At 56.1% G+C, this 25,250-nt stretch overlaps 1 protein-coding gene across 5 annotated transcripts in view; it reads left to right on the top strand.

Moving 5' to 3' along the window:
* LOC122546765 (uncharacterized) overlaps positions 1–24,554 on the top strand; it is a 29,440-nt gene extending 4,886 nt beyond the window's left edge. The window contains exons 1-4 of one of the 5 annotated variants that reach the window (XM_087974840.1): positions 4,643–4,663; positions 6,864–6,968; positions 7,883–8,616; positions 23,422–24,554. In XM_087974840.1, the coding sequence (XP_087830966.1) occupies positions 6,963–6,968; positions 7,883–8,616; positions 23,422–24,319 (1,638 nt within the window). In that variant the 5' untranslated portion in view covers positions 4,643–4,663; positions 6,864–6,962 and the 3' untranslated portion in view covers positions 24,320–24,554. Of the gene's footprint in view, positions 1–4,642; positions 4,664–5,309; positions 5,389–5,859; positions 5,880–6,244; positions 6,515–6,863; positions 6,969–7,882; positions 8,617–23,421 lie in introns of those variants that run through there. The other 4 variants (XM_087974837.1, XM_087974841.1, XM_087974838.1 and 1 more) reach the window with 4 other exon arrangements.
* The last annotated feature ends 696 nt before the right edge of the window (positions 24,555–25,250 follow it).

The following is a 25,250-nucleotide window of genomic DNA, read 5'->3' on the forward strand; positions in this document are numbered from 1 at the left end:
ACCCTTTCAAGTTCCACGATATCTTTCCCACAGTGGGGACGTGGGCTCGAACCCATGTTCAAGGTCAGAAATGTAACCCCTGAGCCATGAGTAACACTCCATCATCACTCTGGATTATTTCAGTTCTCAGACCTTCGGTTACTATCTTGGACGAGCGTGATAGTTTAATCCAGGAGTACAGATGACCCAAAAGATGGGCTGAAATCACGGGTAATTGTAAACACTTTTATTAAGAAGTGGCACAAGGATCGGTGCTGGGTCCACTGCCTTTTTGTCATTTATATAAATGAATTGGATGTGAACAATAGGAGGTATAGTTAGTAAGTTTGCAGATGACACCAAAGTTGGAGGTGTTGTGGACAGCGAAGTAGGTTACCTCAGATTACAACAGGATCTGGACCAGATGGGGCCAATGGGCTGAGGAATGGCAGATGGAGTTTAAATCCGATAAATGCGAGGTGCTGCACTTTGGGAAAGCAAATCTTAGCAGGACTTATACACTTAATGGTAAGGTCCTAGGGAGTGCTGCTGAACAAAGAGACCTTGGAGTGCAGGTTCATAGCTCCTTGAAAGTGGAGTCGCAGGTAGATAGGATAGTGAAGGTGGCATTTGGTATGCTTTCCTTTATTGGTCAGAGTATTGAGTACAGGAGTTGGGAGGTCATGTTGCGGCTGTACAGGACATTGGTTAGGCCACTATTGAAATACTGCATGCAATTCTGGTCTCCTTCCTATCGGAAAGATGCTGTGAAACTTGAAAGGGTTCAGAAAAGATTGACAAGGATGTTGCCAGGGTTGGAGGATTTGAGCGACAGGGAGAGGCTGAACAGGCTGGGGCTGTTTTCCCTGGAGCGTCGGAGGCTGAGGGGTGACCTTATAGAGGTTTACAAAATTATGAGGGGCATGGATAGGATAAATAGACAAGGTCTTCTCCCTGGGCTGGGGGAGTCCAGAACTAGAGGGGCATAGGTTTAGGGTGAAAGGGGAAAAATATAAAAGAGAGCTGAGGGACAACTTGTTCACGCACAGGGTGGTATGTGTATGGAATGAGCTGCCAGAGGAAGTGGTGGAGGCTGGTCCAATTGCAACATTTAAAAGGCATCTGGATCAGTATATGAATAGGAAGAGTTTGGAGGGATATGGGCCGGGTGCTGGCAGGTGGGACTAGATTAGGTTGGGATATCTGGTCGGCATGGACAGGTTGGACCGAAGGTTCTGTTTCCATGCTGTACACCTCTATGACTCTGTTATTCTGAAGAGCAGGGGGGGGTGTTTCCCCTGCTGAACTGTTCAATGTTTCTCCTTAACTGGTGATGACGACATTTCTATTTGCAGGACCTTGCAGTGCACAATTTGACTGCTGCATTTTCTGCATCATTATAGAATCCCATGGGCAGCGTAGTGGCTCAGTGGTTAGCACTGCTGCCTCACAGCACCGGGATGCCCAGGTTCAATTCCAGCCTCGGGCGACTGTCTGTCTGTGTGGAGTTTGCACGTTCTCCCCGTGTCTGTGTGGGTTTCCTCCCACAATCCAACAGGAGTGCAGGTCAGGGTGAATTGGCCATGCTAAGTTGTCCATAGTGCTAGGTGCATTAGTCAGAGGGAAATGGGTCTGGGTGGGTTACTTTTCGGAGGGTCGGTGTGGACTGGTTGGGCCGAAGGGCAATATAATCAAGTACAGTGTAGAAGCAGGCCCTTCGGCCCAACCAGTCCACACCAACTCTCCGAAGAGTATCCCACCCAAACCCATTCCCCTACCCTATAACTTTACATTTTACCCCTAACTAACACATCCCTGGATACTATGGGCAGTTCAGCACAGCCAATTCACCGAACCTGCACCTCTTTGGAATGCGGCAGGAAACAGGAGCAAATTACTTCTGGATAGCGGGGGATGCCTGGTTAAACGGCCTCCGAACACCGACTGCAACAATCTCCCTCTGCCGGAACGGACGCGGTCCATGTGATTAACAGCGGGATCCAGTCTCTCTGGTGGTGAACTCACTGGTCTCCCAGCTGGCTGGACGGCGGAGTGAATCCCTTCCCGTACTTGGAGCAGGTGAAAGTAGACGCATGGGTTTTCTCCCACAATCCAAAGATGTGCTGGAATTTTGAATCCCTTCCCACAGTCCCCACGTTGAAGATTCCCCCCGTCCCTCTCGGGTTTGGAAGCTCCAGAAGTATGCACTCTCTTCACACTCGCTCCCTGAAGGCGTGTACACTTTCGCTCAAGAGTCTATCCCTGCTGCAAATGACGTCATGTTTTTTCCAGACCAACTGGGAGCACGGTCATCCTGGCGAGCATTTTGGGTGATTTTTTTCGCCACATTCACGCGTGTTAAAACCATTTTCCACCCGAACGTTTCTCCTTCCATTCAAACAATATTTAGGTTCTGAGACAAGACTCTATCGACTCTGTGTTTTGAGATTCTTCTCTGGAATCCAAAATCAGTCGCAAATTCCCAAGGAAAGCAGAGCAAACCTTCCTCAAGTGGAGTGGCAGGTAGGCAGGGTGGTGAAGAAGGCGTTTGGTACGCCTGCCTTTATTCGGCAGTGCATTGAGTGCTCGGGTTGGGAGGTCATGTTGTGGCTGGACAGGACATTGGTGAGACCACTTTTGGCATTCAGCGTTCAGTGCTGGTCTTCCTGCTACAGGAAGGATATTGGGAAACTTGAACAGGCGCAGCAAAGATTTACAAAGATGTTGCCGGGGGTTGGCTGAATAGGCTGGGGCGTTTTTTTTTTAATCCTGGAGAGTCAGAGGCTGAGGGGTGTATAAAATCACGAGGGGTGTGGATAGGGTGAATAGCCAAGGTCTCTTTTACCCAGGGTAGGGGAAATCCAAACCTGGAGAGTACAGGCTTAAGGTGAGAGGGGAAAGGGACCTAAGAGGGGAGGCAACTTTTTCCACACAGAGGGCGGTGTGTGAATGGAACCAGCTGCCAGAGGAAGTGTGGAAAAATAGATAGGCGCAGGAGGCTGGAAGAACACAGCAAGCCAGGCAGCATCGGGAGGGGGAGAAGTCAACGTTTCTGGTGTAACCCTTCTTCAGGACAGGGGGTGAGTGTTGGGGGAGCTGCAGATATAGGGGATGGTGGGGGCAGCGTGGTGCAGTGGGGACAGGTGAAGACGTGTAGAGGGTACGACCTGGTTGGTCAGTGGGAGGAATGAATCCGGTTGATGGTGGCGTCTGGTACGATTACAGTATTTAAAAGGCATCTGGACGGGTACATGAATAGAAAGGGTTTAGAGAGATATAGGCCAAATGCTGGCAAACAGGACTAGATTAGGTTCGGGATATCTGGTCAGCATGGACAAGTTGGGCCTGTTCCATGCTCCTAAATGACTGACCAGCCCCTTCTCCAGAGTTTGGGCAACCCACCCACCCCATGTGTTTCATTCCTGTGCTAAATTGTCTCAGTGTCCAGGGATGTCTAGATTAGGGTGGATTGGCCAGGCTAAATTACCCATAGTGCCCAGGGATGTGCAGGTTAGGGTGGATTGGCCATGCTAAATTACCCATAGTGCCCAGGGATGTGTAGGTTAGGGTGGATTGGCCATGCTAAATTACCCATAGTGCCCAGGGATATGTAGGTTAGGGTGGATTGGCCGTGCTAAATTACCCACAGTGCCCAGGGATATGCAGGTTAGGGTGGATTGGCCGTGCTAAATTGTCCTGTAGTGTCCAGGGATGTGCAGGTTAGGGTGGATTCACCGTGGGAAATACGGAGAAAGGTAGAGGGGGTGTGGGTTTGGACGGGATACCGTTTGGAAGGCCAGTGTGGACTCGATGGGCCAAACGACCTGTAAAGGATTCTCAAGTGAACAGGGGAGACAGAGTGGAGCAGACACTGTGCAAGGAACAAGGTAAAAACAATGACTGCAGATGCTGGAAACCAGATTCTGGATCAGTGATGCTGGAAGAGCACAGCATCCAAGGAGCAGCGAAATCGACGTTTCGGGCAAAAGCCCTTCATCAGGAATAAAGGCAGAGAGGCCTGAAGCGTGGAGAGATAAGCTAGAGGGGGGTGGGGAGAAAGTAGCATAGCGAGTTTGTTTCACGACATGGTTGAAGAGCTTCAGGGCAGAGGAAATGACCTGGGAGTTGCAGTGGGAGAGGGACTCCCTGAGATTCTTGTAGAGAGAGGAGGAAAACTTCTTCAAGGCAGGCATCCTTGGCAAGAGGATTCGCAGTAGGGTTAAAGTCAACGAGGTAAAAACAACGACTGCAGATGCTGGAAACCAGATTCTGGTTTTCCTCCTCTCTCTACAAGAATCTCAGGGAGTCCCTCTCCCACTGCAACTCCCAGGTCATTTCCTCTGCCCTGAAGCTCTTCAGCCATGTCGTGAAACAAACTCGCCATGCTACTCTCTCCCCAGCCCTCCTCTAGCTTATCTCTCCACGCTCCAGGCTCTCTCTGCCTTTATTCCTGATGAAGGGCTTTTGCCCGAAACGTCGATTTTGCTGAAGCTCCTCGGATGCTGCCTGAACTGCTGTGCTCTTCCAGCACCACTGATCCAGGAACTGTGAAAGGAACGTCCATTCCGTATGGATGGCTCACTGAAATTGATAGAAAGGAAGGAAGACGGACCAAAAATATGTAAACTGATCCCTTCGCCACCTCAGAACAACGGAGGCAAGGTGATGGCACAGAGGGGTGGACGTAAGTGCTGAATCAACGTGTCCAGTTGGGCTATTTCTGATTGCAAATCCCTTCTCTGCTGTTAATTTTAACCCCTGGGCGTGTGTCTTTTTGCAAACAGACGTGTTTCATTCATAAATTACCCGGGAGAGAGTGCAAAGGGTTTGAAACGTTTCAGTTGCAGACTTTTGCAGGGTCTACAGCTGCGACAATGACTTTTTCAGCGTGTGTGTGTGGTGTGGGGGGGGGGATTATTCCTAACCCTGTGAAGTCCGGATGGATCGACCTCCCTCCCCATTGCAACAGGCTGAGGAAGGAGGCGATCATCCCCTTCTCTCCACACCCCCCCGTCAAAGGTCATTCCAAAACCAATGAATGAATGAATGAATCAGGCGCGCTCCGGATGGGACATGCGCAGTGCATTCCAAAACCAATGAATGAATGAATGAATCAGGCGCGCTCCGGATGGGACATGCGCAGTGCGAGCTTCGCCGGGTCAGGGCGACGGCGCCGACACAAACAGCCCATCGGCGCATGCGCGGCGGCTCCCCCATCCTCCTCCTCCTCACAAAGGATGACGCTTGCCCCGTGCGGCGGCCCCGGCCCCGCCCCCTTACACCTGGGCGCGTGCGCAGTGAGTTAGCCCCGCCCCCCCCCCCAACCTTGGCGCGAACGTGCCGCGGCCGCTCGCTTCGCCGCTGCAAAGGGAGAGGGGCCCCCCCCACGTCGGACCCGGCCCCGGGGAGGTAACGCGCGCGGCCGAGGGGGTTGGGAGGCCTCAGGCAAGCCCCATTCCCGATTTCTCCCCACCCCACCCCACCCCACCCCACCCCACCCCAACCCCGAATCGGTTCCCCTCCCCCGGTGGGCGGAACCCCCCCCCCACGCCCCGCTCCGGGCGCCACCGGCCGCCATCTTTGTAGGGGGCAATGGGCAGCTGGGCGCATGCGTGGTCATTGCAGCGATGAGATAGACCATGCTCTGGTGGAGGGTCATCTGGACCAGAAACCTCAGCTTGCTCTCTCTCTCTCTCTCTCCCTCCCCCCTCCCCACAGACATGCTGCAAAGATCCCGCTGTGGACTCCAGTAATTTTGCATTTTCAGTGCAAAACAGACCCTTTGGTCCAACCAGTCCACTAATCCCAAACTAAACTACTGCTGCTCGGATGCTGCCTGAACCGCTGTGCTCTTCCAGCACCACCAATCCAGCATCTGGTTACCGGCATCTGCAGTCATTGTTCGTACCTGGTCCCCACCTGCCTGCTCCTGGCCGTTATCCCTCCAAACCTTTCCCCTTCGTGTTAAATTGCCCGTAGCGTTAGGTGCATTAGTCAGAGGGAAATGGTTACTCTTTGGAGGGTCGGTGTGGACCGGTTGGGCCGAAGGGCCTGTTTCCACACTAGGGAATCTAATCTAATGGGTGAGAGGGGAAAGATATAAAAGAGACCTAAGGGGCAACTTTTTCACGCAGAGGGTGGTTACGTGTATGGAATGAGCTGCCAGAGGGATGTGGTGGAGGCTGGTACAATTGCAACATTTAAGAGGCATTTGGATGGGTATATGAATAGGAAGGGTTTGGAGGGATATGGGCCGGGTGCTGTCAGGTGAGACGAGATTGGGTTGGGATATCTGGTCGGCATGGACGGGTTGGACTGAAGGGTCTATTTCCGTGCTGGACATCTCTATGACTGCTGTGGTTCTGTTCACCGAGCTGGAAGTTTTTGTTGCAAACGTTTCGTCCCCTGTCTAGGTGACATCCTCAGTGCTTGGGAGCCTCCTGTGAAGCGCTTCTGTGGTGTTTCCTCCGGCATTTATAGTGGCCTGTCCCTGCCGCTTCCGGTTGTCAGTTTCAGCTGTCCGCTGTAGTGGCCGGTATATTGGGTCCAGGTCGATGTGTTTGTTGATGGAGTTTGTAGACGAGTGCCATGCTTCTAGGAATTCCCTGGCTGTTCTTTGTTTCGCTTGCCCTATAATGGTAGTGTTGTCCCAGTCAAATTCATGTTGCTTGTCGTCTACGTGTGTGGCTACTAGGGATAGCTGGTCGTGTCGTTTCGTGGCTAGTTGATGTTCGTGGATGCGGATCGTTAGCTGTCTTCCTGTTTGTCCTATATAGTGTTTTGTGCAGTCCTTGCATGGGATTTTGTACACTACATGAGCAAAACTAATCCTGGTAAATCTCTTCTGAACCCTCACCACCTTAATAATAATCTTCCTATAACAGGGCGACCAGCACTGGACCCAATACTCCAGAAGACGCCTCACCAGCATCTTCTACAACCTCAGCGTGAAGTCCCAACACCTCTACTCACAGGTCTGAGCAATGAAGGTAAGTGTGCTAAACGCCTTGTTAACCACTCTGTCTACCTGTGATGCAGCCTATGATGTAGGCTGCAGTGAAAACAAGTCCCAGCTTGTGCAGTAATTCCCCGTAACTCAAGAAACTCAATTTTTGGGCACTGAATACTGGTTGCATTTTTCCACCAAAAATCACTGCATCTTCAAAGTATCCTTCCCATAGCAACCTCTTAGCACCAGCAAGAAAAAAATTCCAGCCTCTCCTTATCACTCAAACCCTGCATTCCCGGCAACCTCCTGGTGAGGTGAACCAGTTGAGCTTTTCCGACAGTCTTCCGGGGTCACCTTCTCAGTTCCTCGACGCCATAGAGTCACGCAGCACGGAAACAGACTCAGATATCCCTAACCTAATCTAGTCCCATTTGCCGGCACTTGGCCCATATCCCTCTAAACCCTTCCTATCCCTGTCCCCATCCACCTTTTAAATGCTGTCATTGTACCACTTCCTCTGGCAGCTGATTCCACACACGCACCATCCTCTGCGTGAAAAAGTTGCCCCTTAGGTCTCTCTTATATCTTTCCCCTCTCACCCTAAACCTAGACCCTCTCGTTCTGGACTCCCCCACACCAGGGAAAAGACCTTGTCTATTTATCCTAGCATTTGGCTCATATCCCTTTAAACCCTTCCCATTCAAGTACCCAACGAGATGCCTTTTAAGTGCTGTCCTTGTACCAGCCTCCACCACTTTCTCTGGCAGCTCATTCCACACACACACACCACCCTCTGCGTGAAAAAGTTGCTCCTTTGGTCCCTTTTCCCCTCTCACCCTAAACCTATGCCCTCTAATTTTGGACTCATTTGCCCCAGGGAAATAAAATCTTGTCTATTTATCCTAACCACGCCCTCCCTAACTCCCCCTTCCTCTCCTTCCTGTTTGAATGCAGCTGCGGAGTGCCCTGAGAACGGGAAGGGACTCGCCGGCCGGGAATTTCGAAGCGGTCATGCGAGGGAAGGACGTGGCCCCGAGCAGTGAGGGGCCGGGCCGGTCGCGACGCAAGCCCGGCGCCGCCGGCAAGCGGCCGTGGAAGTGCGGGGACTGCGGCAAGGGCTTCGGCTACCCCTCCCAGCTGGAGGTGCACCAGCGCAGCCACACCGGGGAGAGGCCGTTCTCCTGCGCCGAGTGCGGCCGGGCGTTCACCCAGCTGTCCAGCCTGCTGAAACACCGGCAGATCCACACCGGGGAGCGGCCGTTCGCCTGCCCGGACTGCGGGAAGGGCTTCGCCCGGCCGTTCAGCCTGGCGAAGCACCGGCGGGTCCACACCGGCGAGAAGCCGTTCCGCTGCTCGGAGTGCGGCAAGCGGTTCACCCAGTCGTCCAACCTGACCTCGCACCGGCGCGTCCACACCGGGGAGAAGCCGTTCCGCTGCCCCGAGTGCGGGAGGGGCTTCACCCAGTCCTCCTACCTGCTGATCCACCAGCGGGTCCACTCCGGGGAGAGGCCGTACACCTGCAGCCTGTGCGGGAAGGCCTTCGCTCAGTCGTCTCACCTCGTCAGGCACCGGCAGGTCCACAGCGAGGAGAGGCCTTTCGGGTGCCCGGACTGCGGGAAGCGCTACAAGGGCTCCGGGGAGCTCCGATGCCACCGACGAAGGCATCACTCTGACAAGAAACCGACCAGGTGCCAGTTTCAGTTCTCAGCCAGGGTCAGGCAGCGCGGGAAACAGGCCCTTCGGCCCAACTCGTAGAGATGTACAGCACGGAAATCAATTCCCCCCTCGGCCCGACTCATAGAGTCATAGAAACGTACAGCACTTGAGACAGAACCTTCAGCCCAACTTGTAGAGATGGACAGCCTGGGAATCAAACCCCCTCGGCCCAGCTCATAGAGTCATAGAAAGGTACAGCATGGGAAACGGGCCCTTCGGCCCAGCACATCCATGCTAACCCAGATATCCTAAATTAATCCAGTCCCGTTCGCCAGCACTTGGCCCCTATCCCTCTAACCTCTTTCTATTCATGTCCCCATCCAGATGCCTTTTAAATGTTGTAATTGTATCTGCCTCCACCACTTCCTCTGGCAGCTCAGTCCATGCACACTCCACCCACAGTGTGAAAAAGGTAATCATTCCCCTCTCACCTTAAGCCCACACTCTCCATTTTTGCACTCCCCTATCCAGGGGGGGAAAAGACCATGCTGATCCTTGCCTCTCTCGACCTTATAAGCCTCTATAAGGTCACCCTAGGAAAAAGTGAGGACTGCAGATGCTGGAGACCAGAGCTGAAAATGTGTTGCTGGAAAAACTCAGCAGGTCAGGCAGCATCCAAAGAGCAGGAGAATCGACATTCCTGAAGAAGGGCTCATGCCCGAAACATCGATTCTCCTACTCCTTGGATGCTGCCTGACCTGCTGCGCTTTTCCAGCAACACATTTTCAGCTCTATAAGGTCACTCCTCAGCCTCTGACGCTCCAGGGAAAACAGCCTCAGCCTATCCAGCCTCTCCCTGTAGCTCAAACCCTCCAACCCTGGCAGCATCCTTGTCAATCTTTTCTGAACACTTTCACAACATCCTTCCTGTAGCAGGGAGACCAGAATTGCACGCAGCACTCCAATACTGGCCTAACCAATGTCCTGTACGGCCGCAACCTGACCTCCCAACTCCTGTACTCAATACTCTGACCAATAAAGGAAAGCATACCAAACGCTGCCTTCACTATCCTATCTACCTGCGACTCCACTTTCAAGGAGCTATGAACCTGCACTCCAAGGTCTCTCTGTTCAGCAACACTCCCCTGGACCTTAAAAATTAAGTGTATAAGTCCTGGCCTGATTTACCTTTGCAAAATGCAGCGTTAACCTGAATACTCAAGCTGAAACGTTAACTCTGACTTCTCTTCACGGACGCTGCCAGACCTATTCCAGCGAGCTCTGTTTTTGTTTCCGATTGATGAGCCGCAGTTGCTGTGAGACTCGGTTCAGGGAAATGGCTCAGGTTGGTTGAGTTCACACTGGGGGGGAGGGTGGGGGGAGGCCGTTGTCCTGGAATGAGTGGAGGAAGGGAGTCACCCGAGTTCACAAGTAGCTGCCTGTTGATCACATCCGGGACCGAACCACAACCACTGGGGCATTTATTTCTCCCTGCTGAGGTTAATTCACTAGGAAAGACCCTGGCTTAGTGGTGTAGTCACTGGATTGTTAACCCATCTGGTTCTCCAATGCCCTTCGGGGAAGGAAGCCGCCATCTTGTCACTCCAGACCCAGAGCAATGTGGTTGACTTCACTGCCCTCTGGGCAATTAGGGATGGGCAATAAAAGCTGGCCCATACAGCGATGCCCACACCCCGTGAATTAATTCTAATAAACTGTGCAGCCCAGGGGCTCATATTCAGGAAAATATATCAGCTTTGTGTCTCCGTGCTCTTCAACCTTTTGCTGTGAGGAGGTCACATTTCAGTTTCTTTTTTCTCTCTGTGTCTCTCTCTTTCGCTCACTCTCTCCCCCTCTCTCTCATGTTCTCTCTCGTTCTCGCTCTCGTTCTCGCTCACGTTCTCACTCGCGCTCTCGTTCTCGCTCGCGCTCTCGTTCTCGCTCGCTCTCTCTTTCTCGCTCTCTCTTTCTCGCTCGCTCTCTCTTTCTCGCTCGCTCTCTCTTTCTCGCTCGCTCTCTCGTTCTCGCTCTCTCTCTCGTTCTCACTCGCGCTCTTGTTCGCTCGCTCGCGCTCTCGTTCGCTCTCTCTCGCTCTTGCTGTCTCTCTCTCGCTCTTGCTCTCTCTCTCTCGCGCTCTCTCTTCCCAACCCTCTCTCTTTCTCTTTGTGTCTCTCTCTCTCACATTCTCTCTCTCTCTCTCTCTCTCTCACACACATTCTCTCTCTCTCTCTCTCTCTCTCTCACACACACACACACACACTCACTCACTCACTCACTCACTCACTCACAGGCTCCGTGAGGTATTCTGCGTCACAGTGTAAGATGTCAGAAATAAATGGCATCGTTATCAGAGCAATGCGAAAGGATCCCATTTTCCTGACCACGTTTCAAACTTTTAAAAAAAAAAGTCATTGTGGCCGCATGGAGGGGGGTTCGCAGATCTCACGCGCTCACGGAGTCGTACAGCACGGAAACAGACCCTTCGACCCAACCAGTCCGTGCAGTCCATAATCCCCAAACTAAACCAGTCACACCTGCTGGCACCTGGCCCATATCCTTCCAAACCTTTTCTGATCATGTCCTTATCCAAATGTCTTTTAAACGTTGTAACACATCCACCACTTCCTTTATAAATTCATTCCACATGTGAATCAGTTCTCTGTCAAAACAAATTGCCCTCTATGCCTTTTCTCCTCTCATCCGAAAAATATGCCCCCTTAGTCTTGAAATCCCCCACCCGAGGAAAAAGATAGCTACTGTTAACTCTATACCTCTCATGGTTTTATAAACTTCTATCAAGTCAGCTCTCAACCCCTACACTCCAGTGGGGAAAAAAGTCCCAGCGCCTCCTTATAACTCAAACCCTCAATTCCGGGCAACATCCTGGTAAATCTCTTCCTGAACCCTCTCCAGCTTTAATAATGTCCTTCCTGTAACAGGGCGACCAGAACTGGACACAGTAATCCAGGCGAAGCCTCGCCAGTGTCCTGTACAACCCCAACACAACGGCCCTCCAGAACTCGAGGGCATAGGTTTAGGGCGAGAGGGGAAAGATATAAAAGGGACCAAAGGGGCAACTTTTTCACGCAGAGGGTGGTGCACGTATATGGAATGAGCTGCCAGAGGAAGTGGTGGAGGTTGGTACAATTTACAGCATTTAAAAGGCACCTGGATGAGTATATGAATAGGAAGGGTTTAATGGGATATGGGCCAAGTGCTGGAAAATGGGACTAGATTAGATTAGATTCCCTACAGTGTGGAAACAGGCCCTTCGGCCCAACAAGTCCACACCGACCCTCCGAAGAGCAACCCACCCTGACCCATTTCCCCTCTGACTAATGTACCTAACACGACGGGCAATTTAGCACGGCCAGTTGACCTAACCTGCCCATCTTTGGACTGTGGGAGGAACCCGGAGGGAACGAGCAAACTCCACACACACAGTTACCCAAGGTGGGAATTGAACCCGGGTCCCTGGTGCTGTGAGGCAGCAGTGCTAACCACTGAGGCACCATGCCACCCGAGATTAGATTAGGGATATCTGGGTCGGCCTGGACAAGTTGGACCGAAGGGTCTGTTTCCGTGCTGTACGTCTAGATGACTATGACTCTGCTTGCTTTGGGAACCCCCTCCACTCTTCTCTTCCCTCCCTCCCTCTTCACCCCTCGAACAAGAGCGGGGACTCGTGGTGCGTCTGTGTCACTGAGATTGAGTCAGTCTGGTCAGCTGGATCGCTCCCTTCCAGCGGCCTGCCCAGACCACTCCGTCGCGGAATTTCCCCTCCCCCTGCCTGAAATCTGAACTGGCAAAGGGAGGGAGGATCGAAACCTTGATTTCTCTTCGGGGATGCTGCCAGACCTGGGAGGAGGAAACCTACAGTGTGGAAACAGGCCCTTCGGCCCAACAACTCCACACACCGACCCTCCGAAGAGTAATCCACCCAGAGCCATTTCCCTCTGACTAATGCACCTTACACCATGGACAGTGCAGCATGGCCAATTCACCCTGACCTGCACATCTTTGGAAACGCCTGAGCTTTTCCAGTAACCTCTCCTCGTCTCTGGTTGACAGCATCGACCGCAGTTCTTTTAGTTTTTATTTTTAGGAAAGCTGTTTTGATTGAAGAGTCAAGGTGACAAAAGTAGAGCCACACGTCAGCTTGGCACGGTGGCTTAGTGGTTAGCTCCACCGCCTCGCAGCGCCAGGGACCCGGGTTCAAATCCAGCCTCGGACAGACTTTCTGTGCGGCATGAAAACCAGGTATCCCTAACCTAATCTAGTCCCTCCCATATCCCTTCAAACCTTTCCCGTTCATGTCCTTATCCAAATGTCTTTTAAACGTTGTGACTGTTCCCGCATCCACCACGTCCTCAGGAAGTTCATTTCACGGACGAACCACACTCTGTGTAAAAAAAATATTGCCCCCTTTCCCCCCCGTTCCCTTTTTTGAATCTTTCTCCTCGCACCTTAAGTATAAGCCCCCTATTCTTGAAATGCCCCACCCTGGGGGAAAATACACGTACCGTTCACCTTACCTATACCCTCCATGATTTTATAAACCCTCTATAAGGTCGCTTCTCAACCTCCCGTGCTCCAGTGGAAATATCCCCAGCCTCTCCTTAAAACATTCCCGACATGTCGGCTTGAGTTTCCTCCCACAGTCCAAAGATGTGCAGGTTAGGGTGGATTGGGTGTGTTAAATTACCCATAGTGCCCAGGGATGTGCAGATTAGGGTGGATTGGCCGTGCTAAATTACCCATAGTGCCCAGGGATGTGCAGGTTAGGGTGGATTGGCCGTGCTAAATTACCCATAGTGCCCAGGGATGTGCAGGTTATGGTGGATTGGCCGTGCTAAATTACCCATAGTGCCCAGGGATGTGTGGGTTAGGGTGCATTGACCATGCTAAATTCCCCATAGTGCCCAGGGATGTGCAGGTTAGGGTGGATTGGCCGTGCTAAATTGTCCCGTCCTGTGCAGAGATGTGTAGGTTTGGGTGGGTTGGCCATGCTAATTGGTCCCATCGTATTTTGGTTAAGATAAAGAAGGAAGCAGACGTCAGGTAGAGACGGCAGAGATGGAGTGAATCCTCAGAAGAGTACAAGGGCAGTAGGAGTATGCTTAAGACGGAGATCACGAAGGCAAAAAGGGGGGCATGAGATAGTTTTGGCAAATAGGGTTAAGGAGAATCCAAAGGGATTTTATAAAGAGGGTAACTAGGGATAGAATAGGGCCCATTAAAAATCAGCAAGGCGGCCTTTGTGTGGTACCGCAGGAGATGGGGGAGATACTAAACGAGTACTTTGCATCAGTGTTTACTGTGGAGAAGGACATGGAAGAGATAGAATGTGGGGAAAATAATGGTGACATTTTGAAAAATGTCCATATTTCAGAGGAGGACGTGCTGGATGTCTTGAATAAAAGTGAATTACTTCCGGTGGAATGAACTTCCTGAGGATGTGGTGGATATGGGTACAGTTCCAACGTTGATAAGACATTTGGACATGAATAGGAAAGGTTTGGAGGGCCAGGAGCAGGCAGATGGGACCAGTGTAGTTTGCGATTATGTTTGGTACGGACTGGTTGGACCGAAGGGTCTGCTTCCATGCTGAATGGCTTATATAAATCCCCAGGACCTGATCAGATGTACCCTTGAACTCTGTGGGGAAGCTAGGGAAGTGATTGCTGGGCCTCCTGCTGAGATATTTGTATCATCGATAGTCACAGGTGAGGTGCCGGAAGACTGGAGGTTGGCAAACGTGGTGCCACTGTTTAAGAAGGGCGGTAAGGACAAGCCAGGGAACTATAGACCGGTGAGCCTGACCTCGGTAGTGGGCAAGTTGTTGGAGAGAATCCTGAGGGACAGGATGTACATGGATTTGGAAAAGCGAGGACTGATTAGGGATCGTCACCATGGTTTTGTGGTTGGGAAATCATGTTCTCACGAACTTGATTGAGTTTTTCTTTTGAAGAAGTAACAAAGAGTATTGATGAGGGCAGAGTGGTGGACGTGATCTGTATGGACTAATGCATTCAACAAGGTTAGATCTCATGGAATACAGGGAGAACGAGCCATTTGGATACAGAACTGGCTCAAAGGTAGAAGACAGAGGGTGGTGGTGGAGGGTTGTTTTTCAGACTGGAGGCCTGTGACCAGTGGAGTGCCACAAGGATCGGTGCTGGCCCCTCTACTTTTTGTCATTTACATAAATGACTTGGATGTGAGCATAAGAGGTACAGTTCGTAAGTTTGCAGATGACACCAAAATTGGAGGTGTTGTGGACAGCGAAGAGGGTTACCTCAGAGTACAACAGGATCTTGATCAGATGGGCCAATGGGCTGAGAAGTGGCAGATGGAGTTTAATACAGATAAATGCATAGTGCTGCATTTTGGAAAGACAAATTAGGGCAGGACATATACACCTAATGGTAAGGTCCTGGGGAGTGTTGCTGAGCAAAGAGACCTTGGAGTGCAGGTTCATAGCTCCTTGAAAGTGGAGTCGCAGGTAGATAGGTTAGTGAAGGTGGTGTTTTGTTAATGCTTTCCTTTATTGGTCAGAGCATTGAGTACAGGAGTTGGGAGGTCATGTTGCGGCTGTACAGGACATTGGTTAGGCCACTTTTGGAATATGGCGTGCAATTCTGGTCTCCTTCCTATCGGAAAGATGTTGTGAAAGGGTTCAGAAAAGATTTACAAGGATGTTGCCAGGGTTGGAGAATTTGAGCTGTCGGGAGAGGCTGAACAAGCTGGGGCTGTTTCCTCTGGAGCGACGGAGGCTGAGGTGTGACCTTATAGAGGTTTAAAAAATCATGAGGGGCATGGATAAGCTAAATAGACAAGGTCTTTTCCCCCCTGGGGTCGGGGAGTCCAGAACTGGAGGCATAGGTTTAGGGTGAGAGGGAAAGATTTCGCGCAGTGGGTGGTGCGTGTGTGGAATGAGCTGCCAGAGGAAGTGGTGGAGGCTGGTACAATTACAACATTTAAAACTCAACTAAATGGGGACTGGAGTAGGAAGGGTTTAGAGGGATATGGGCCAAGTGCTGGCAAATGGGACAAGATTAGGTTAGGCTATCTGGGTCGGCAATGGACGGGCTGGACCGAAGAGTCCGTTCCATGCTGCACATCTCTGACTCTATGAGACTATCTGCAGGCTAGATGGGTGAGCATTGGGAAATACAGGGATAGGGTGGGTCTGGATGGGATGCTGTTCAGAGGGTTAGCGTGGACTTGATGGATCGAATGGCCTGATCCCACACTGAAGGGACTCTATGACATTCTCAGTTTGTGGTGGCATCACCTTATTAATGGGCTAGTGGGAATGAAAAATGAGCTGAAAATCTTGAGAGAAAATTTCAAGAAATGTATAATTTATTTGATTGATGTTTCACCATTGCCTTCCTGTTTTTCTCTCTCTCTCTCGCTGTGTCTCGTGCTCTCTCCCTCTGTCTTTCTATCTCTATCTCTCTCGCTCTCTCCCTACCCCATACTCCACTACAACATACGCTGTCATTCTCTCTCCCTCTTTCTCTTTCTCACTCACCCTCTTTCTCTTTTTCTCTCTTCCTTCCCTCCCACACATACTTTCTTGCACTCGCTCTCTCTATCCCTCTCTCTTTTTCACACGATGTCTCCCTCTCTCTCTGCTCCCCCCTCTTTTGTCTCCCTCTCTCTCCCCCCACATTCTATCTCTCCCCCTTTGCCCCTCTCTCCCTCCCTCTTTCTCTCTCCCCCTCCCCTTCCCTCCCCTCCACCTCCACTCTCTCTCTCTCTCTCCCCACTCCCCTCCCCCTTCTTTCTCTCCCACTCCATCCTCTTTCTGTCTCCTCCTCCCTCACCCCTCCCCCTCCCTTCTTTATCTCTCCATTTCCCCATTCATTCTCTCTCCCCCTCCCTCTTCCACCCCACCATGTTTTGTCTCCTTCTCCCTCAACCCCCTTCTCCCCCATTCTCCCCACCCCCTCACACCTCTCCCCCTCACTCATCCACTCTCCTGTATTTCAATGTCCCGCTCCCACCAACTTCTGTCTTCTCCTCCCTCACCCCACCTCTCTCTCCCCCTTCCTCTCCTCCCCACTCCCTCCCACCCTTCTCTCCCCCTCCTCCACCCCACCACCTCCCACTCTCTTTCTCTCCCCCGACCCATCTGTCTCCACCACTCCCCCACATCTCTCCTCCTTCACTTATCCCCTCCCTACCTCTTTCTGAGCCTCCCCCTCACCCTCTCCCACCGCGTTCTCCTCCTCCCTCAACCCCCCCATTCTCTCTCTCCCTCTCCCCCCCTTCTCCCTCCCTTTCTCCCCATCCCCCCCTTCTCTCTCCCCCCCTTCTCTCTCCCCCCCTTCTCTCTCCCCCCCTTCTCTCTCCCCCCCTTCTCTCTCCCCCCCTTCTCTCTCCCCCCCTTCTCTCTCCCCCCCTTCTCTCTCCCCCCCTTCTCTCTCCCCCCCTTCTCTCTCCCCCCTTCTCTCCCCCCCCCTTCTCTCTCCCCCCCCTTCTCTCTCCCCCCCTTCTCTCTCCCCCCCTTCTCTCTCCCCCCCTTCTCTCTCCCCCCTTCTCTCTCCCCCCTTCTCTCTCGCCCCTTCTCTCTCTCCCCCCCCTTCTCTCTCTCGCCCCTCTTCTCTCTCGCCCCTCTTCTCTCTCGCCCCTCTTCTCTCTCGCCCCCCTTCTCTCTCGCCCCCCTTCTCTCTCGCCCCCCTTCTCTCTCGCCCCCCCTTCTCTCTCGCCCCCCCTTCTCTCTCGCCCCCCCTTCTCTCTCGCCCCCCCTTCTCTCTCGCCCCCCCTTCTCTCTCGCCCCCCCTTCTCTCTCGCCCTCCTTCTCTCTCGCCCCCCTTCTCACTCGCCCCCTTCTCTCTCGCCCCCCTATTCTCTCGCCCCCCTTCTCTCTCGCCCCCCTTCTCTCTCGCCCCCCTTCTCACTCGCCCCCTTCTCTCTCGCCCCCCTTCTCTCTCGCCCCCTTCTCTCTCGCCCCCCTTCTCTCTCGCCCCCCTTCTCTCTCGCCCCCCTTCTCTCTCGCCCCCCTTCTCTCTCGCCCCCCTTCTCTCTCGCCCCCCTTCTCTCTCGCCCCCCTTCTCTCTCGCCCCCCCTTCTCTCTCGCCCCCCTTCTCTCTCGCCCCCCTTCTCTCTCGCCCCCCTTCTCTCTCGCCCCCCTTCTCTCTCGCCCCCCTTCTCTCTCGCCCCCCTTCTCTCTCGCCCCCCTTCTCTCTCGCCCCCCTTCTCTCTCTCGCCCCCCTTCTCTCTCTCGCCCCCCTTCTCTCTCGCCCCTTCCCTCCACCCCCCCTTCTCTCTCTCGCCCCCCTTCTCTCTCTCGCCCCCCTTCTCTCTCTCGCCCCCCTTCTCTCTCTCGCCCCCCACTCTCTTGCCCCCCTTCTCTCTCTCCCCTTCCCCCCTTCTCTCTCTCTCCCCTTCTGCCCTTCTCTCTCTCCCCCTCTGCCCTTCTCTCTCACCCCTTCTCTCTCCCCCCTTCCCCCCTTCTCTCTCGCCCCCCTTCTCTCTCGCCCCCCTTCTCTCTCGCCCCCCTTCTCTCTCGCCCCCCTTCTCTCTCGCCCCCCTTCTCTCTCACCCCCCTTCTCTCTCGCCCCCCTTCTCTCTCGCCCCCTTCTCTCTCCTCCCCCTTCTCTCTCGCCCCCCTTCTCTCTCGCCCCCCTTCTCTCTCGCCCCCCTTCTCTCTCGCCCCCCTTCTCTCTCGCCCCCCCTTCTCTCTCGCCCCCCCTTCTCTCTCGCCCCCCCTTCTCTCTCGCCCCCCCTTCTCTCTCGCCCCCCCTTCTCTCTCGCCCCCCCTTCTCTCTCGCCCCCCCTTCTCTCTCGCCCCCCCTTCTCTCTCGACCCCTTCTCTCTCGCCCCCCTTCTCTCTCGCCCCTTCCCCCTTCTCTCTCGCCCCTTCCCCCTTCTCTCTCGCCCCTTCCCCCTTCTCTCTCTCGCCCCCCCTTCTCTCTCTCGCCCCCCCTTCTCTCTCTCGCCCCCCCTTCTCTCTCTCGCCCCCCCTTCTCTCTCTCGCCCCCCCTTCTCTCTCTCGCCCCCCCCTTCTCTCTCTCGCCCCCCCCTTCTCTCTCTCGCCCCCCCCCTTCTCTCTCTCGCCCCCCCTTCTCTCTCTCGCTCCCCTTCTCTCTCTCGCCCCCCTTCTCTCTCTCGCCCCCCACTCTCTTGCCCCCCTTCTCTCTCTCCCCTTCCCCCCTTCTCTCTCTCCCCTTCTGCCCTTCTCTCTCGCCCCCCTTCTCTCTCGCCCCCCTTCTCTCTCGCCCCCCTTCTCTCTCTCGCTCCCCTTCTCTCTCTCGCCCCCCTTCTCTCTCGCCCCCCCTTCTCTCTCGCCCCCCTTCTCTCTCGCCCCCCTTCTCTCTCGCCCCCCTTCTCTCTCGCCCCCCTTCTCTCTCGCCCCCCTTCTCTCTCTCGCCCCCCTTCTCTCTCGCCCCCCTTCTCTCTCGCCCCCCTTCTCTCTCGCCCCCCTTCTCTCTCGCCCCCCTTCTCTCTCGCCCCCCTTCTCTCTCGCCCCCCTTCTCTCTCGCCCCCCTTCTCTCTCGCCCCCCTTCTCTCTCGCCCCCCTTCTCTCTCGCCCCCCTTCTCTCTCGCCCCCCTTCTCTCTCGCCCCCCCTTCTCTCTCGCCCCCCTTCTCTCTCGCCCCCCTTCTCTCTCTCTCCCCCCTTCTCTCTCTCTCCCCCCTTCTCTCTCTCTCCCCCCTTCTCTCTCTCTCTCCCCCTTCTCTCTCTCTCTCCCCCTTCTCTCTCTCGCCCCCCTTCTCTCTCTCGCCCCCCTTCTCTCTCTCGCCCCCCTTCTCTCTCTCGCCCCCCTTCTCTCTCGCCCCCCTTCTCTCTCGCCCCCTCCCCCTTCTCTCGCTCTCCCCCCTTCTCTCGCTCTCCCCCCTTCTCTCGCTCTCCCCCCTTCTCTCGCTCTCCCCCCTTCTCTCGCTCTCCCCCCTTCTCTCGCTCTCCCCCCTTCTCTCGCTCTCCCCCCTTCTCTCGCTCTCCCCCCTTCTCTCGCTCTCCCCCCTTCTCTCGCTCTCCCCCCTTCTCTCGCTCTCCCCCCTTCTCTCGCTCTCCCCCCTTCTCTCGCTCTCCCCCCCTTCTCTCGCTCTCCCCCTTCTCTCTCTCTCCCCCCTTCTCTCTCTCTCCCCCCTTCTCTCTCTCTCGCCCCCCTTCTCTCTCTCGCCCCCCTTCTCTCTCTCTCCCCCCTTCTCTCTCTCTCCCCCCTTCTCTCTCTCTCCCCCCTTCTCTCTCTCTCGCCCCCCTTCTCTCTCTCGCCCCCCTTCTCTCTCTCGCCCCCCTTCTCTCTCTCGCCCCCCTTCTCTATCTCGCCCCCCTTCTCTCTCTCGCCCCCCTTCTCTCTCTCGCCCCCCTTCTCTCTCTCGCCCCCCTTCTCTCTCTCGCCCCCCTTCTCTCTCTCGCCCCCCTTCTCTCTCTCGCCCCCCGTTCTCTCTCGCCCCCCGTTCTCTCTCGCCCCCCGTTCTCTCTCGCCCCCCGTTCTCTCTCGCCCCCCCGTTCTCTCTCGCCCCCCGTTCTCTCTCGCCCCCCGTTCTCTCTCTCGCCCCCCTTCTCTCTCTCGCCCCCCTTCTCTCTCTCGCCCCCCCTTCTCTCTCTCGCCCCCCCTTCTCTCTCTCGCCCCCCCTTCTCTCTCTCGCCCCCCCTTCTCTCTCTCGCCCCCCTTCTCTCTCTCGCCCCCCTTCTCTCTCTCGCCCCCCTTCTCTCTCTCGCCCCCCTTCTCTCTCTCTCGCCCCCACTCTCCTGCCCCCCTTCTCTCTCTCCCCTTCCCCCCTTCTCTCTCCCCCTCTGCCCTTCTCTCTCGCCCCCCTTCTCTCTCTCGCCCCCCTTCTCTCTCTCGCCCCCCTTCTCTCTCTCGCCCCCCTTCTCTCTCTCGCCCCCCACTCTCTTGCCCCCCTTCTCTCTCTCCCCTTCCCCCCTTCTCTCTCCCCCTCTGCCCTTCTCTCTCGCCCCCCTTCTCTCTCTCCCCTTCCCCCCTTCTCTCTCTCTCCCCTTCCCCCTTCTCTCTCTCTCCCCTTCCCCCCTTCTCTCTCTCTCCCCTTCCCCCCTTCTCTCTCTCTCTCTCTCCCCGTGTACCCTTCTCTCTCCCCTTCTCTCTCCCCCCTTCCCCCCTTCTCTCTCGCCCCCTTTCTCTCTCGCCCCCTTTCTCTCTCGCCCCCTTTCTCTCTCGCCCCCCTTCTCTCTCGCCCCCCTTCTCTCTCGCCCCCCTTCTCTCTGGCCCCCCCTTCTCTCTCGCCCCCCTTCTCTCTCGCCCCCCTTCTCTCTCTCCCCTTCCCCCCTCTCTCTCTCTCCTCTTCCCCCCTTCTCTCTCTCTCCCCTTCCCCCCTTCTCTCTCTCTCCCCTTCCCCCTCTCTCTCTCTCCCCGTCTACCCTTCTCTCTCTCCCCTTCTCTCTCCCCCCTTCCCCCCCCTTCTCTCTCGCCCCCCTTCTCTCTCGCCCCCCTTCTCTCTCGCCCCCCCTTCTCTCTCTCCCCCCTTCTCTCTCCCCCCTTCTCTCTCTCTCCCCCCTTCTCTCTCTCTCCCCCCTTCTCTCTCTCTCCCCCCTTCTCTCTCTCTCCCCCCTTCTCTCTCTCTCCCCCCTTCTCTCTCTCTCCCCCCTTCTCTCTCTCTCCCCCCTTCTCTCTCTCTTCCCCCCTTCTCTCTCTCTCCCCTCTTCTCTCTCTCCCCCCTTCCCCCTTCTCTCTCCCCCCTTCCCCCTTCTCTCTCTCCGCTTCCCCCTTCTCTCTCTCCGCTTCCCCCTTCTCTCTCTCCGCTTCCCCCTTCTCTCTCTCCGCTTCCCCCTTCTCTCTCTCCGCTTCCCCCTTCTCTCTCTCCGCTTCCCCCTTCTCTCTCTCCGCTTCCCCCTTCTCTCTCTCCGCTTCCCCCTTCTCTCTCTCCCCTTCCCCCTTCTCTCTCTCCCCTTCCCCCTTCTCTCTCTCCCCTTCCCCCTTCTCTCTCTCCCCTTCCCCCTTCTCTCTCTCCCCTTCCCCCTTCTCTCTCTCCCCTTCCCCCTTCTCTCTCTCCCCTTCCCCCTTCTCTCTCTCCCCTTCCCCCTTCTCTCTCTCCCCTTCCCCCTTCTCTCTCTCCCCTTCCCCCTTCTCTCTCTCTCCCCTTCCCCCTTCTCTCTCTCTCCCCTTCCCCCTTCTCTCTCTCTCCCCTTCCCCCTTCTCTCTCTCTCCCCTTCCCCCTTCTCTCTCTCTCCCCTTCCCCCTTCTCTCTCTCTCCCCTTCCCCTTCTCTCTCTCCCCTTCCCCCCCTTCTCTCTCCACCCTTCCCCCTCTCCCCTTCCCCCCCTTTTCTCTCCCCCCTTCCCCCTTTTCTCTCCCCCCTTCCCCCTTCTCTGTCTCCCCCCTTCCCCCTTCTCTCTCTCCCCCCTTCCCCCTTCTCTCTTTCCCCCCTTCTCTGTCTCTCCCTCCTTCCCCCTCTCTCCTCCTTCCCCCTTCTCTCTCTCTTCCCCCTTCTCTCTCTCTCCTTCCCCCTCTCTCCTCCTTCCCCCTTCTCTGTCTCTCCCCCCTTCCCCACCTCTCTCTCTCTCTCCCCACGTCTCTCTCTCTCCCCCCCTTCCCCCCTTCTCTCTCTCTCCCCTCTTCCCCCCCTTCTCTTTCTCTCCCCTCTTCCCCCCTTCTCTCTCTCTCCCCCTTCCCCACTTCTCTCTCTCTCCTTCCACCCTTCTCTCTCTCTCCTTCCCCCCTTCTCTCTCTCTCCTTCCCCCCTTCTCTCTCTCTCCTTCCCCCCCTTCTCTCTCTCTCCTTCCCCCTCTCTCCTCCTTCCCCCTTCTCTGTCTCTCCCCTCTTCCCCTCTCTCTCTCTCCCCCCTTCTCTCTCTCTCCCCCCTTCCCGCCCTTCTCTCTCTCCCCTCTTCCCCCTCTTCTCTCTCTCCCCTCTTCCCCCCTTCTCTCTCTCCCCCTTCCCCACTTCTCTCTCTCCCCCTTCCCCCCTTCTCTCTCTCTCCTTCCCCCCTTCTCTCTCTCTCCTTCCCCCTCTCTCCTCCTTCCCCCTTCTCTGTCTCTCCCCTCTTCCCCTCTCTCTCTCTCCCCCCTTCTCTCTCTCTCCCCCCTTCCCGCCCTTCTCTCTCTCCCCTCTTCCCCCTCTTCTCTCTCTCCCCTCTTCCCCCCTTCTCTCTCTCCCCCTTCCCCACTTCTCTCTCTCCCCCTTCCTCCCTTCTCTCTCTCTCCTTCCCCCCTTCTCTCTCTCTCCTTCCCCCCTTCTCTCTCTCTCCCCCTTCCCCCTTCTCTCTCTCTCCCCTTCCCCCTTCTCTCTCTCTCCCCTCTTCCCCCTTCTCTCTCTCTCCCCTCTTCCCTCTTCTCTCTCTCTCTCTCTCCCCCTTCCTCCTTTTCTCTCTCTCCCCCCTTCCCCCTTCTCTCTCTCTCCCCCCTTCTCTCTCTCTCCCCCTTCCCCTTCTCTCTCTCTCCCCCTTCCCCCCTTCTCTCTCTCTCCCCCTTCCCCCTTCTCTCTCTCTTCCCCTTCCCCCTTCTCTCTCTCTTCCCCTTCCCCCTTCTCTCTCTCTCCCCCTTCCCCCTTCTCTCTCTCTCCCCCTTCCCCCTTCTCTCTCTCTCCCCCTTCCCCCTTCTCTCTCTCCCCCTTCCCCCTTCTCTCTCTCTCCCCCTTCCCCCTTCTCTCTCTCTCCCCCTTCCCCCTTCTCTCTCTCTCCCCCTTCCCCCTTCTCTCTCTCTCCCCCTTCCCCCTTCTCTCTCTCTCCCCCTTCCCCCCTTCTCTCTCTCTCCTTCCCCCCTTCTCTCGCTCTCCTTCCCCCTCTCTCCCCCTTCCCCCTTCTCTCTCTCTCTCTCCCCCTTCCCCCTTCTCTCTCTCTCCCACCTTCCCCCCTTCTCTCTCTCTCCCCGCCTTCCACCCTCCCCCCCCGTTTCCTCTCTGTTTTCTCCCCCCCGCCTCCCGCAGGAACCCGGACGGCACAGACACGCGGGCGGGAGGCCGGAAGCCGCAGCGGCAGCAGCGGTGGGCGTGCGGGGACTGCGGCCGGGCCTTCGCGGCGCCCTCTGAGCTGGAGCGTCACCGGCGGCGCCACACCGGCGAGCGGCCCTTCGCCTGCGCGGCCTGCGGCCGGGCCTTCGCCGCCGCCTCCTCCCTCCGCAAGCACCGGCGGGTCCACGCCGAGCACCAGGGGCTGCCGTGCCCCGAGTGCGGCGGCCGCTTCAAGAGCGCGGAGACGCTGCGGCAGCACCGGGCCCTGCACAGCGAGGGCGCCGGCGCCCTGCCCTTCGGCTGCGCCGCCTGCCCCAAGCGCTTCCGCACGGCCTCGCAGCTGCGGCGGCACGGGGCGGCGCACTCGGACGCCCGGCCCTTCCCCTGCCCCGAGTGCCCCCGGCGCTACAAGCGGCCGGAGGAGCTGCGGCGCCACCGGGGGGCCCACACGGACGAGCGGCCCTTCCCCTGCGCCGAGTGCGGCCGCGCCTTCCGCCGCTCGGCCGAGCTGCTGCAGCACCAGCGCGCCCACTCCGGCGAGCGGCCCTTCGCCTGCGCCGAGTGCGGGCAGGCCTTCGGCCAGGCCGCCCACCTGCGCAGCCACCGGCGGGTCCACTCGGCCGAGCGGCCCTTCCCCTGCCCGCGGTGCCCGGCCCGCTTCAAGAGCGGCCAGGCGCTGCGCTCCCACCGGCGCACCCACACGGGCGAGCGGCCCCACCGGTGCCCGCAGTGCCCCGCCGCCTTCGGGCAGTCCGGTGACCTGGCGCGGCACCGGCGCATCCACACCGGCGAGAGGCCCTACGCCTGTGCCATCTGCCAGGCCACCTTCGCCTTCTTGGGCAACTACATGAGGCACCGCCAGATCCACTCGTGACGCGGTGGATATCGGTGAATTACCCACAGTGCCCAGGGATATGTAGGTTAGCATGGATTGGCCGTGCTAAATTTCCCATAGTGCCCAGGGGTGTGTAGGTTAGCGTGGATTGGCCGTGCTAAATTACCCATAGTGCCCAGGGGTGTGTAGGTTAGCGTGGATTGGCCGTGCTAAATTACCCATAGTGCCCAGGGATGTGTAGGTTAGGGTGGATTGGCCGTGCTAAATTACCCATAGTGCCCAGGGATGTGTAGGTTAGCGTGGATTGGCCGTGCTAAATTACCCATAGTGCCCAGGGATGTGTAGGTTAGCGTGGATTGGCCGTGCTAAATTACCCATAGTGCCCAGGGATGTGCAGGTTAGGGTGGATTGTCAGTGCTAAATTACCCATAGTGCCCAGGGATGTGCAGGTTAGGGTGGATTGGCTGTGCTAAATTACCCATAGTGCCCAGTGGTGTGCAGGTTAGGGAGAATTGGCCATGCTAAATTACCCATAGTGCCCAGGGTTTTGCAGGTTAGGGAGAATAGACCGTGCTAAATTACCCATAGTGCCCAGGGGTGTGCAGGTTAGGGTGGATTGGCCGTGCTAAATTACCCATAGTGCCCAGGGATGTGCAGGTTAGGGTGGATTGGCCGTGCAAAATTACCCATAGTGCCCAGGGATGTACAGGTTAGGGTGGATTGGCCGTGCTAAATTACCCATAGTGCCCAGGGATGTACAGGTTAGGGTGGATTGGCTGTGCTAAATTGTCCCAATCCACCTAACCTACACATCCCAGGACAATTTAGCATGGCCTATCAACCTCGCCTGCACATTCCTGGACACTTCAGGACAATCTCGCATGGCTAATCTACCCGAACCTCCACATCCTTGGACACTATGGGTAATTTAGCACGGCCAATCCACCCTCAGCTCCACGTTCCTGGACAC

This window comes from Chiloscyllium plagiosum, unplaced genomic scaffold (assembly GCF_037043375.1).
Source record: "Chiloscyllium plagiosum isolate Xiang-an unplaced genomic scaffold, Cpla_swu_hap1 HiC_scaffold_27, whole genome shotgun sequence".
In the NCBI taxonomy this organism is placed as follows: Eukaryota; Metazoa; Chordata; class Chondrichthyes; order Orectolobiformes; family Hemiscylliidae; genus Chiloscyllium; species Chiloscyllium plagiosum.